The sequence below is a fragment of the Haematobia irritans genome, chromosome 5 (assembly GCF_050003625.1).
Source record: "Haematobia irritans isolate KBUSLIRL chromosome 5, ASM5000362v1, whole genome shotgun sequence".
NCBI classification, from domain to species: Eukaryota; Metazoa; Arthropoda; class Insecta; order Diptera; family Muscidae; genus Haematobia; species Haematobia irritans.
This window is the reverse complement of record NC_134401.1, coordinates 133,171,849-133,184,948: the sequence shown is the minus strand read 5'-3', so window position 1 is coordinate 133,184,948 and position 13,100 is coordinate 133,171,849. Positions and strand designations below refer to the sequence as shown.

Here is a 13,100-nt window from a genome sequence, read left to right as displayed (position 1 = left end):
GAAGACTCCCCAAGAAGACTCCATATATTTTTTTAGGGTCCTCCTTAGAGTCCTATTGTATATTTATAGCGTGGACATTTTTAATATGAAAACCGAACATAGTACCGGCCTTAATATCTAGAATTAGTCGAAGCGGGTGGGAGAAGGAATGACTTTTACCATATTTATCTTGCTAAAATTAATTAGAACTCTCGATCTAATTGAAGACCAAGCTCCCACAGCAGCCCACAACAACATACAGAAATTGTAAATTCAGGTGTGAAATTAAAAATATTGTAAACATTTCGTTTCAGTTTTTCATCAAACATTGTGGATTAAAGATCAGTCTGTTTTAATTCATAATTAAAGTAGAAAAATTATGAAAATTATTGTTTTAGCATTAGTTTTAGTGATATTTACAACGATTCTCTGTGATGTAGTTGAATCAAGAGGTGGGGGTGGCGGTGGCCATGGAGGAGGTTTTGGTGGTGGTGGCAGAGGTGGTGGTTTTGGAGGTGGTAGAGGAGGCTTTGGAGGCGGCAGGGGTGGAGGTTTTGCTGGTGGTAGAGGAGGCTTTGGTGGTGGCAGAGGAGGTGGCTTTGGTTATGGAGGAGGATATGGTCGAGGTGGAGGCTTCGGTGGAAGCTATGGCCGAGGTGGATTCTTTGGTATAGGTGGTGGTGGTTTTATACCCTATCGACCTCGACGTCCCTATTATGGTGGTGGCTTTGGATTTTAAAATAGAATAGGGCAATGAAAGGTAAGTATTGTTTTTTTATCGCCAATTGATTTATAAATGATTCTTTTGTATTTCACAGAAACGCAATAACGGGACATTGGATATCATCAGAGCATAATGGATATTTGTAATGTGTCTTTTATTAATATCTTGGTGTCTAGTTATAACCTATAATGGGGACCTGGATTTTTTGTTGCTAAAAATTGTATTAATATTTTGTTGAAAAACTGATTTTATCATTAAAAATAAAAATTGGTTTGTTCAACTGTAAATGTTATTGTTTTCAATTTCGTCCTTCTTCCAAAACAACAACTAATGCTTTGTTAACAGTGTTGCCAGTATGGAACAGTGTTGCCAGTATGCCTACTACTTGATAATTGCAGAGTTGTGTTGTATCCACGGTTACCACTCGAGAGAAAATTTTTTCAAAATTTTATTTCTATAGAAAATTTTGTCAAAATTTTATTTCTACAGAAGGTTTTATCAAAACTTTATTTCTATAGAAAATTTTGTAAAAATTTTATTTATATAGAAAATGTTGTAAAAATTTTATTTCTATAGACAATTTTGTCAAAATTTTATTTCTACAGAAAATTTTGCTAAAATTTTATTGTTACAGAAAATTTTGTCAAAATTTTATTTCTATAGAAAATTTTGTCAAAATTTTATTTCTATAGAAAACTTTATCAAAATTTTATTTCTATAGAAAATTTTGTCAACATGTTATTTCTATAGAAAATTTTGTCAAATTTTATTTCTATAGATAGTTTTGTCTAAATTTTAATTCTATAGCAAATTTTGTCAAAATTTCATTTGTCCAAATTTTATTTCTATAGAAAATTTTGTCAAAATTTTATTTCTATAGAAAATTTTGTCAAAATTTTATTTCTATAGAAAATGTTGTCAAAATTTTATTTCTATAGAAAATGTTGTCAAAATTTTATTTCTATAGAACATTTTGTCAAAATTTTATTTCTATAGACAATTTTGTCAAAATTTTGTTTCTATAGAACATTTTGTCAAAATTTTATTGTTACAGAAAATTTTGTCAAAATTTTATTTCTATAGAAAATTTTGTCAAAATTTTATTTCTATAGAAAACTTTGTCAAAATTTTATTTCTATAGAAAATTTTGTCAAATTTTATTTCTATAGAAAATTTTGTCTAAATTTTAATTCTATAGAAAATTTTGTCAAAATTTTATTTCCATAGAAAATTTTGTCCAAATCTTAATTCTATAGAGAATTTTGACAAAATTTTATTTCTATAGAAAGTTTTGTCCCATTTTTTTACTATAGAAAATTGTGTCCAAATTTTATTTCCATGGAAAATTTTGTCAAAATTTTATTTCTATAGACAACTTTACCAACATTTGTTTGTATACAAAATTTTATTTTTATAGACAATTTTTTCAAAATTTTATTTTTTTAGAAAATTTTATTTCCATAGAAAATTTTGCCAAAATTTTATTTCTATACAGAATTTTGCCAAATTTTATTTCTGTAGAAAATGTTGTCAAAATTTTATTTCTATAGAAAATTTTGTCAAAATTTAATTTCTATAGAAAATTTTATCAAAATTTGTTTGTATACAAAATCTTATTTTTATAGACAATTTTTTCAAATTTTTATTTCTAAAGAAAATTTTATTTCCATAGAAAATTTTGCCAAAATTTTATTTCTGTACAGAATTTTGCCAAATTTTATTTCTGTAGAAAATGTTGTCAAAATTTTAATTCTGTGGAAAATTTTGTCAAAATTTAATTTCTATAGAAAATTTTATCAAAATGTTGTTTCTATAGAAAATTTTATCAAAATTTTATTTTTGTAGACAATTTTGTCAAAATTTTATTTTTATAGAAAATTTTGTCAAAATTTTATTTCTATAGAAAGTTTTGTCAAAATTTTATTTCCATAGAAAATTTTGTCCAAATTTTATTTCCACAGAAAATTTTGTCCAAATTTTATTCCTATAGAAAACTTTGACAAAATTTTATTTCTATAGAAAATTTTGTCAAAATTTTATTTCTAAAGAAAGTTTTGTCCCATTTTTTTACTATAGAAAAGTTTGTCCAAATTTTATTTCCATAGAAAATTTTGTCAAAATTTTATTTCTAAAGAAAATTTTACCAAAATTTTGTTTCTATAGAAAATTTTATCAAAATTTTATTTTTATAGACAATTTTTTCAAAATTATATTATATTTTTTTTTTGTAGCTGAAAGTTGTATGTTTTTGGACATTATTTTTGGTATTGGGAGAGCAAATTAATAATGCGGGATTTTTTTTTGAAATGTTTCAGAATTGATTTTGGAAAAAATTGTAATAGACCAATCAATCGAAGTATTGTCCCTCATTATCCACTAATTTTTCCCATATTTCATGCGAATCCGCGACGAAAAACTGAATCGTCTTTATCAAAATTTCATTTCTGTAGAAAATTTTTTCAAAATTTTATTTCTATAAAAAATTTTGTCAAAATTTAATTCTATAAAACATTTTATTTTTATAGAAAATTTTGTCCACATTTTATTTGTAAAGAAAATTTTAGCAAAATAATTTCTATATAAAATTTTGTCGAAATTTTATTTCTATAGAAAATTTGTATAGAACATTTTTTCAAAATTTTATTTCAAAAAATAAATTGTCAAAATTTTATTTCTATAGAAAATTTTGTCAAAATTTCTATAGAAAATTCTATCAATATTTCTATAGAAAATTCTGTCAAAATTTTATTTGTATAGAAAATTGTTATCAAAATTTTATTTCTATACAAAATTTTTATTCAAAATTTTATTTTGAGAAAATTTGAAAATTTTATTAAAAGTTTATTTCTATAGGAAATTGTTGCAAAATTTTGTTTCTATAGAAAATTTTTCAAAATTTTATTTCTATAGAAAATTTTAGCAAATTTTTATTTTTATAGAAAATTTTGCCAACCTTTTATTTCTATAGAATTTTTTTTTCAAAATTTTATATCTATAAAAAATTTTGTCCAAATTTTATTTTTATAGAAAACTTTTGCAACACTTTATTTCTATGGGAAATTTTAGATCTGTGCAAACTTTTTTACATTTATTTCTGCAAAATTTTTTGTCAACATTTTATTTCTATTGCAATTTTTATCAAAATATCATTTCTATCGAAAATTTTGTTAAATTTTTTATTTCTTTAGAAAATTTTGCAAAATTTTATTTCAATAGAAAATTTTTTCAAAATTTTATTTCTATAGAATTTTGTCAAAGATTAATTCTATAGAAAATTTTACTTTTATAGAAAATTTTGTCAACATTTTATTTCTATAGAAGATGTTGTCAAAATTTTATTTCTATAGATAATTTTGTTAAAAATTTATTTCTATAGAAAATTTTTTCAAAATTTTATTTCTGAAAAAAATTTTGTCAAAATTTTCTATGGAAACATTTCGTCAAAATTTTATTTCTATAGAAAATTTTGTCATTTGCCAATATTTTATTTCTACAGAAAATTTTGTCCAAATTTTATTTTTATAGAAAACTTTTGCAAAACTTTATTTCTATAGGAAATTTTAGTTCTGTGCAAACTTTTTTACATTTATTTCTGCAAAATTTTTTGTCAACATTTTATTTCTATTGCAATTTGTGTCAAAATTTTATTTCTATAGAAAATATTTGCAAAATTTTATTTTTATAGAAATTTTTTGTACAAATTTTATTTCTATAAAAAATTTACTCAAAATTTTATTTCTATGGAAAATTTTGTCAAAATATCATTTCTATCGAAAATTTTATTAAATTTTTATTTCTTTAGAAAATTTTGCAAAATTTTATTTCCATAGAAAATTTTATCAAAATTTTATTTCTACAGAATTTTGTCAAAATTTAATTGTATAGAAAATTTTATTTTTATAGAAAATTTTGTCAAAATTTTATTTCTATAGAAAATGTTGTCAAAATTTTATTTCTATAGAAAATTTTGTCAAAATTTAATTCTATAGAAAATTTTATTTTTATAGAAAATTTTAGCAAAATTTTATTTCTATAGAAAATGTTAGGAAAATTTTATTTCTTGGAAAATTTTTGCAAAATTTTATTTTTATAGAAAATGTTTTTAAAATTTTATGCAAATTTTTGCAAATTATTTCTATAGAAAATTTTGTCGAAATATTATTTATATAGACAAATTTCTCAAAATTTTATTTCTATAGAAATTTTTTTCAAAATTTTGTTTCTGAGAAAATTTTTGACAAAATTTTCTGTGAAAAAAATTCGTCAAAATTTTATTTCTATAGAAAATGTTGTCATTTGCCAATATTTTATTTCCACAGAAAATTTTGTCCAAATTTTACTTTTATAGAAAACTTGTGCAAAATGTTATTTCTATAGAAAATTTTATCAAAATTTTAGTTCTTTACAAACTTTGTTAAATTTTTTTCTGCAAAAATGTTTTTCTAAATTTTATTTCTATACAAAATTTTATTTTTATAGAATTTTTTTGTAAAAATTTTATTTCTATAGAAAATTTTCTCGAAATTTTATTTCTATGGCAAATTTTGTCTAAATTTTATTTCTATGGAAAATTTTGTCAAAATTTTATTTCTATGGATAATTTTGTCAAAATATCATTTCTATCAAAAATTTTGCAAAATTTTATTTACTTCAATAGTAAATTGTGCAAAATTTTATTTCTATGGAAAATGTTGTCAATATTTCATTTCTATAAAAAATTTTGTCAAAATTTAATTCGATAAATTTTGTCGAAATTTTATTTCTATAGAATAAATTTTGTAGAAAAATTTTGTTGAAATTTTATTTCTATAAAAAATTTTTAAAAATTTTATTTTTATAGACAATTTTTTCAAAATTTTATTTCAAAAAATAAATTGTCAACATTTTATTTCCATAGAAAATTTTGTCAAAATTTCTATAGAAAATTCTGTCAAAATTTTATTTGTATAGAAATGTTTTATCAAAATTTTATTTCTATACAAAATTTTACTTCTATAGAAATTTTTTTTTCAAAATTTCATTTCTGTAGAAAATTTTTTCAAATTTTTATTTCTATTGAAAATTTTATTAAAAGTTTATTTCTATAGGAAATTTTTGCAAAATTTTATTACTATAGAAAATTTTCCAAAATTGAATTTCTATAGAAAATTTTGCCAAAATTTTATTTCTATCGATCTTTTTTTCAAAACTTTATATCTATAAAAAATTGTGTCCAACTTATAGTTTTATAGAAAACTTTTGCAAAACAAAAAAATTTTATGCAAATTATTTCTATATAAAATTTTTTCGAAATTGTATTTCTATAGAAAATTTTTTAAAAATATTATTTCAAAAAATAAATTGTTAAAATTTTATTTCCATAGAAATTTTTGTCAAAATTTCTATAGAAAATTCTGTCAAAATTTTATTTGTATAGAAAATTTTTATAAAAGTTTTATTTCTATACAAAATTTTACTTCTATAGAAATTTTTTGTCAAAATTTTATTTCTGTAGAAAATTTTCTCTAAATTTGATGTCTATAAAAAATTTTTGCAAAATTTTAGTTCTATAGAAAATTTTAGCAAATTTTTATTTCTATAGAAAATTTTGTCAAAATTTTATTTCTATAGAAAAATATTTTTCAAAATTTTATGTCTATAACAAATTTTGTCAAAATTTCCTTTCTATAGAAAGTTTGGAAGCACCTCATAGTTGCAGAGGAATATTTTGCAAAATCTACCAAAACATCAAGAATTCTACAAATCTACTAAAAAGTAAAAAATCTATCATTTGTGGTAGAATTCTACCGACCGTGGCTACCGTGCTCCCATTCCCTTTTCAATTCAATTTTAACAATTTCATTAAAATTCGATTAATCGATTTTGGTCACTATAAAAATCGATTAGTCGATTTAACGCGATTTTCAAAAATTCCAAAATCGATTAGCCGATTTTGAAGATTACAAAAAGTCGATTTCGACATTTTTAACAAAAATGCGATTAGCGTGTCCCTACTATTTTGGGTATATCGTGATTTTGATGAATGTAGTCAGCATAGAAAGAGCTACAACACATTTCCCTTTCAATTTAATTTCTAAAATATTTTTTATCAAAATTTTATTTCTATTGAAAATTTTATCAAAAGTTTATGTCTATAGAAAATTTGTGCAAAATTTTATTTCTATAGAAAATTTTTCAAAATTTTATTGCTATAGCAAATTTTAGCAAATTTTTATTTCTATAGATAATTTTGTCAAAATTTTATTTCTATAGAGAAATATTTTTCAAAATTTTATATCTATAAAAAATTTTGTCAAAATTGCCTTTCTATAGAAAGTTTGGAAGCACCTCATAGTTGCAGAGGAATATTTTGCAAAATCTACGAAAACATCAAGAATTCTACAAATCTACTAAACAGTAAAAAAATCTATGATTTTTGGTAGAATTCTACCAACCGTGGCTACCGTGCTTCCATGCCCTTTTCAATTCAATTTTAAAAATTTGATTAAAATTCGATTAGCCGATTTTGGTCACTATAAAAATTGATTAGTCGATTTAACCCGATTTTCAAAAATTCCAAAATTTTTAACAAAAATGCGATTAGCGTGCCCCTGCTATTTTGGGTATATCGTGATTTTGATTAATGTAGTCACACAACACATTTCCCTTTCAATTTAATTTCTAAAATATTTTGCTAAAGTTCCTTCACTATAAAGAGAATTAAATCGATTTTGAATAACATCAAAAGTCGATATATGTTATTGACTGGCAAGACTACTCTTTTTCTAGGGTGTGTATTAAATTTCTTTCTATCCACTGTGCTTGCATATGATGGTTTCTTGAATCGAAAGAAATTTACATATACACACAAAAAGTAAAGCATATTTTAGGGATCACTACAAAATTAACAGCAATATAACTTTTTGCTGTATACTTGAGACTGTTAACAGGCCGATCTTCATTCTCAATTACATGAAAATTCGGTGTGGTGTTTAACAATACATTTTCATAAACTGAAAAAATATAATATTTACTACAAAATAATGTAATGCAATTATATTATAAGTTATGTTTTTTGTTTTATTTTATTTTATTATACAACTAAGCTATTAATTGAATTGAATTTAATTTGTAGTATATTAGCTTTTACTTTTATTAATTTTGACGGTAATATCATTTTTTTTAATATTTGCTTCCCAGAATTTGGAAACACATTGGGAATCAATTTTTATTCTTTGTCTCACATATAGAATTTTTAAAATATAAAGAATATAGAAAAATATAGAATTTTTAAAATTTATTCGTCTTAAACATTTGTTTGAATTGAAAACGCAATCAAATAAAAAAAATTAACTGCTACAATTAAATTTTAATAAAAATAAGAAAATTATTGATTTTATACGTTTTTAATTAAAATATTAATTGTCCCATATATCATTTTAATTAAATAAAAAAATATTTCATATTTAAAAAATAATTGATAATTTAGATCAGAATAATTGGTTTTTATATAGACATAATATTCATTGGTTTATTAAATTTTACTCAAATCCAAAGAAAATTTTAATTGGAAAATTTATAATATATTGCAAAATCATATGATCTCTTATAAAATTACAAACAAATTATTGCATCAAAAGGTGATATAACTAAAAAATAAATAAATATAAATCCAATCAATAATTTACTGTTTCAGTTTAAAAAAGTTAATTGTGTTTTGCTATCAAATTAAATATCTCAAAAATTTTTTAATAAAGTAATTTTTTTTATTTCTAATCAATTCTGTGATTGATGCTATTGTGATTGAAATAATTATAAATAAATAATTCAATAATTAATTTAAAAAATAATTATGTTTTACAATGTAATAATCCAAAAAATAATAGAAAGTGCCGACGAAATCAATTAATTTTTTATTCAAGTAATTTTTTATTTCTAATAAATTTTTATTTCTATTTCGTGACTAAAGCCACTTTCAATTAAAAAATTAATTGGAACAATTAATTATATGATTGAATTTTTAAATTAAATTAGAAACTTTAAATTTAGTATAACCAATTTGTTTCTCTCGTCTTTGTCTTTTCAAAAATACTAGTTTGATTTGCTCTATAGTCATAAGAAATTTAGATTTCCATAACTAAAAACCTGAATCTTCCAACTTCATAGACAAGGCCCATGGATACATTACGAGTAGTACACAATGGCTATTAAAGTGGAAGTGACATGAATTTGGATTGACAACTCTGTTCGGTCTCTATGACGCTCATATCGCATAAATTTGACAGGCTGAAAAAAAGTCAGTCCTTTACTTTGGATCCTAAGACATTGGGGTGAATGCATTGAAATATTTATATACTTCTTTTTTTTTTAATTTTATAATTAAAAAAAAACTTCTATAGAAAATTTTGTCCAAATTTTATTTCTATAGAAAATTTTGTCAAAATTTTATTTCTATAGAAATTTTTGTCCAATTTTATTTCTATAGAAAATTTTGTCAAAATTTTTTTCTATAGAAAATTTTGTTCAAATTTTATTTCTATAGAAAATTTTGTCAAAATTTTATTTCTATAGAAAATTTTGTCCAAACTTTATTTCTATGGAAAATTTTGTCAAAATTTTATTTCTATAGGGAATTTTGTCAACATTTTATTTCTATAGAGAATTTGGCAACATTTTATTTCTACAGAAAATTTTCTCAAAATTGTATTTCTATAGAGAATTTTGTCAAAATTTTATTTCTATAGAAAATGTTGTCCACATTTTATTTCTATAGAAAATTTTGTCCAAATTTTATTTCTATAGAAAATTTTGTCCAAATTTTATTTCTATAGAAATTTTTTCAAAAAAATCTATAAAGAATTTTGTCAAATTTTTTTTTCTAGAGAAAATGTTGTCCAAAAATAATTTCTATAAAAAATTTTGTCAAATTTTTAGTTGAATGTAAAATTTTGTAAAAATTTTAATTTTATAGAAATTTTTTCAAAATTTTAATTCTATAGAGAATTTTCAATGTTAAAATTTTCTTTCCATAGAAAATTTTGTCAAAATTTTATTTCTATAGAAAATTTTGTCCAAACTTTATTTCTATGTAAAATTTTGTCAAAATTTTATTTCTATGGAGAATTTTGTCAACATTTTATTTGTATAGAAAATTTTGTCAAAATTTTAATTTTATAGAATTTTTTTCAAAATTTTATAGAAATTTTTGTTCAAATTTTATTTCTATAGAAATTTTTGTTCAATTTCATTTCTATAGAAAATGTTGTCAAAATTTTAATTTTATAGAATTTTTTTCAAAATTTTAATTCTATAGAGAATTTTGTTAAAATTTTCTTTCCATAGGAAATTTTGTCAAAATTTTATTTCTATAGAAAATTTTGTCAAAATTTTATTTCTATAGAAAATTTTGTCAAAATTTTATTTGTATAGAAAATTTTGTCAAAATTTTATTTCTATAAGAAACTTTGTCAAAATTTTCTTTCCATAGAAAATTTTGTCAAAATTTGATTTCTGTAGAAAATTTTGTCAAAATTTTATTGCTATAGAAAATTTTGTTCAAATTTTATTTCTATAGAAATTTGTGTCCAATTTTCTTTCCATAGAAAATTTTGTCAAAATTTTATTTCTATAGAAAAATTTTATTTCTATACAAAATTTTGTCAAAATTTTATTTCTATAGAAAATTTTGTCAAAATTTTATTTCTATAAGAAACTTTGTCAAAATTTTCTTTCCATAGAAAATTTTGTCAAAATTTGATTTCTGTAGAAAATTTTGTCAAAATTTGATTTCTATAGAAAATTTTGTTCAAATTTTATTTCTATAGAAATTTGTGCCAAAATTTTATTTCTATAGAAAATTTTGTCAAAAATTTATCTCTATAGAAAATTTTGTCAAAAATTTATTTCTATAGAAAATTTTGTCAACATTTTATTTTTATAGGAAATAGCGTAACCCGGCCCGCTTCGCTGCGCCTTCCGAAGCGTATTTGTAGGAACATTTTGCGTTAACTTAGTCAACCATATCCTTCGCGCTGAAAACAAATTCGAAAAGATTTGAATTCTTTGAAACCAATCGGACTACTCGCTTCTTCGTTTATAGGTACAAATACGGCGAATTTGCATATGTAAAACGGTTCGTCTTAAAAAATGTCGGGTAGAGGGTGTACTCTTTCCTCCAAAATTTTTAAATAATGTTCTGTATTCAAGCAGTTGGACAATCTTCTATATTTCTTGTGAATTTTAAGTGTGGTTTGTCAAGGAAAGGTATCCTTCTCCTCAACATATTTGAAAATTAAGCACTATACTCGTATTATAATAATATACAAAGAATTACTGTTTCCCATCCAATAAATCGGAAAAAGCAAAAGTAGTAAAAAATTTTACCACATTAACATTTGCTAAAATGTTGGAAAATAATGCACCCTCTACGTTGGCTGCCAATTTCATGTAAATTTAAGTTCTTTACTAAAAAGAAGTCTGGCAGAAGCCTGTGCAAAAATCATAAAATTATGTACCCATTTACGGACAAACCTCAACTTTCAATTTAAGAAAAAAAAAACAAAAACGGACAAAAGAGAACCCTCTCCCCACCTTCACTCCACCCCGACCTGATATCGAACTATCACGTACCCTATATTAATTTCACAAATACTCAATGGTCCCTATAAATTCTATCGAAGTAAATCGACAAAGTTTATTTCAATTTTCCCCTTCCCCAACCAGATATCGAAAAATCATATACTAATTTAAAAATCATGTATAAATTTAATCACCTCCTCCCACTTTCCCTGTAAATATCAAGTAGATCGGAGATGTTTACATTTTGCTCTATTGTTTTAAAGGGACGTCACATTCCCCGATACAATATCGACAAACACCGTAGTGAATAGCACCCCTAACCTTCCCTGAAAATTCTTGAAACTTTCCTTCAAGTGTGGGGCAAGGAAGGTTGCCTCTTCGTTCATAACCTTCCCCCACTGCCTTTGTAAATTTCAAGAAAACTTAAGAATTCTTGTTTTTTTTTGCAGTTTTAGAGGAGGACCTCCTCCCCGACCAAATATCGAAAAGTGATGTAGCGTATCTTAGGTAAAAGTCCCAGAAAATGTCAAGCAAATTATAAGCCTAAAGAGGCGGCCAATCTTCCGTCCAAATATCACAAAATCAGGTATCAACTATGAATATCGTAACCTCTCCCCAGTCCTCCGTAAATTTCAAGTAACTCGGTAAAGTTTAATTGTTTCTCTGTATGCACTTAAGAGAAGCGGTTGTCCCTATGTCCTTTTATTTTTATTAAAAAATCAGGAACCTTATATAAATGTTATAATCTCACCTATTTTTTCCGTAAACTTTCAGTCGGGGGAGTTTAGTTTTGTTTTCAGTGTACTTTGAAAAAAATTCGGGCAAAGGGGTGGTCCCCCTCCCCGACCAAATATCGAAAAATAATGTAGCGGATTTTTGTCTAGATGCCAACCCCAACATTCAATGAAAATTTTAAGCAAATCGGATAATTTTGTTCCAAGTTTCAAAAAGTATGGCAAGGGGGAGGTCCCCCTCCCCATCCACATATGAAATCATCGGGTACCCCATATTAATTCCATAACCTCACCACATGTTCTCTGTAAATCTCAGATAATTTAGAGAATTTTAGTTTTTTCACTGTACTTAAAAAAAAAGTCGAACAAAGGGGAGGCCCCCCTCCGACACCAAATATCGAAATAAAAAGTAGCGGATCTCTGTCTAGATGCCAACCCCAATCTTCAACGAAAATTTCAAGCAAATCGGTCAACTTTGGTCCAATGTCAAAAAATGAGGTACTCTATTTTCACCACATGAACGCCCCCTACGATCTCTGAAAGTTTCAAGTAAATCGGTTAAGCCGTTTCGGAGCCAACTCGGAACATACAAACAAACAAACAAATAAACAAACATAGATTGAATTTTATATATAGATTTTGTCAAAATTTTATTTCTATAAGAAACTTTGTCAAAATTTTCTTTCCATAGAAAATTTTGTCAAAATTTTATTTCTATACAAAATTTTATTTCTTTAGAAAATTTTGTCAAATTTTTAGTTGAATGGGAAATTTTGCCAAAATTTTAATTGTAAAGAAAATTTTTACAAAATTTTATTTCTGTAGAAAATTTTGTCAAAATTGTATTTCTATAGAAAATTTTTGCAAAATTTTATTTCCATAGAAAATTTTGTCAAAATTTTATTTCTAAAGAAAATTTTGTCAAAATTTTATTTCTATAGGAAATTTTGTCAAAATTTTATTTCTATAAGAAACTTTGTCAAAATTTTCTTTCCATAGAAAATTTTTTCCAAATTTTATTTCTATAGAAAATTTTGTCAAAATTTTATTTGTATAGAAAATTTTGTCCAAATTTTATTTCTATAGAGAATTTTGTCAAATTTTTT

General features: G+C 23.2%; 2 protein-coding genes across 4 annotated transcripts in view; one reads left to right on the top strand and one right to left on the bottom strand.

Annotated features, from left to right (window-relative positions):
- The window catches only part of LOC142239019 (uncharacterized), a 57,204-nt gene that overhangs the window by 41,805 nt on the left and 2,299 nt on the right, over positions 1-13,100 (bottom strand). The gene's annotated exons all lie outside the window — the stretch shown is intronic.
- Positions 308-990, top strand: LOC142239113 (uncharacterized). The gene is made up of 2 exons (XM_075310892.1): positions 308-739; positions 798-990. Exon 1 carries the CDS (start codon positions 359-361, stop codon positions 716-718), a length of 360 nt encoding a protein of 119 aa, XP_075167007.1. The 5' UTR covers positions 308-358; the 3' UTR covers positions 719-739; positions 798-990.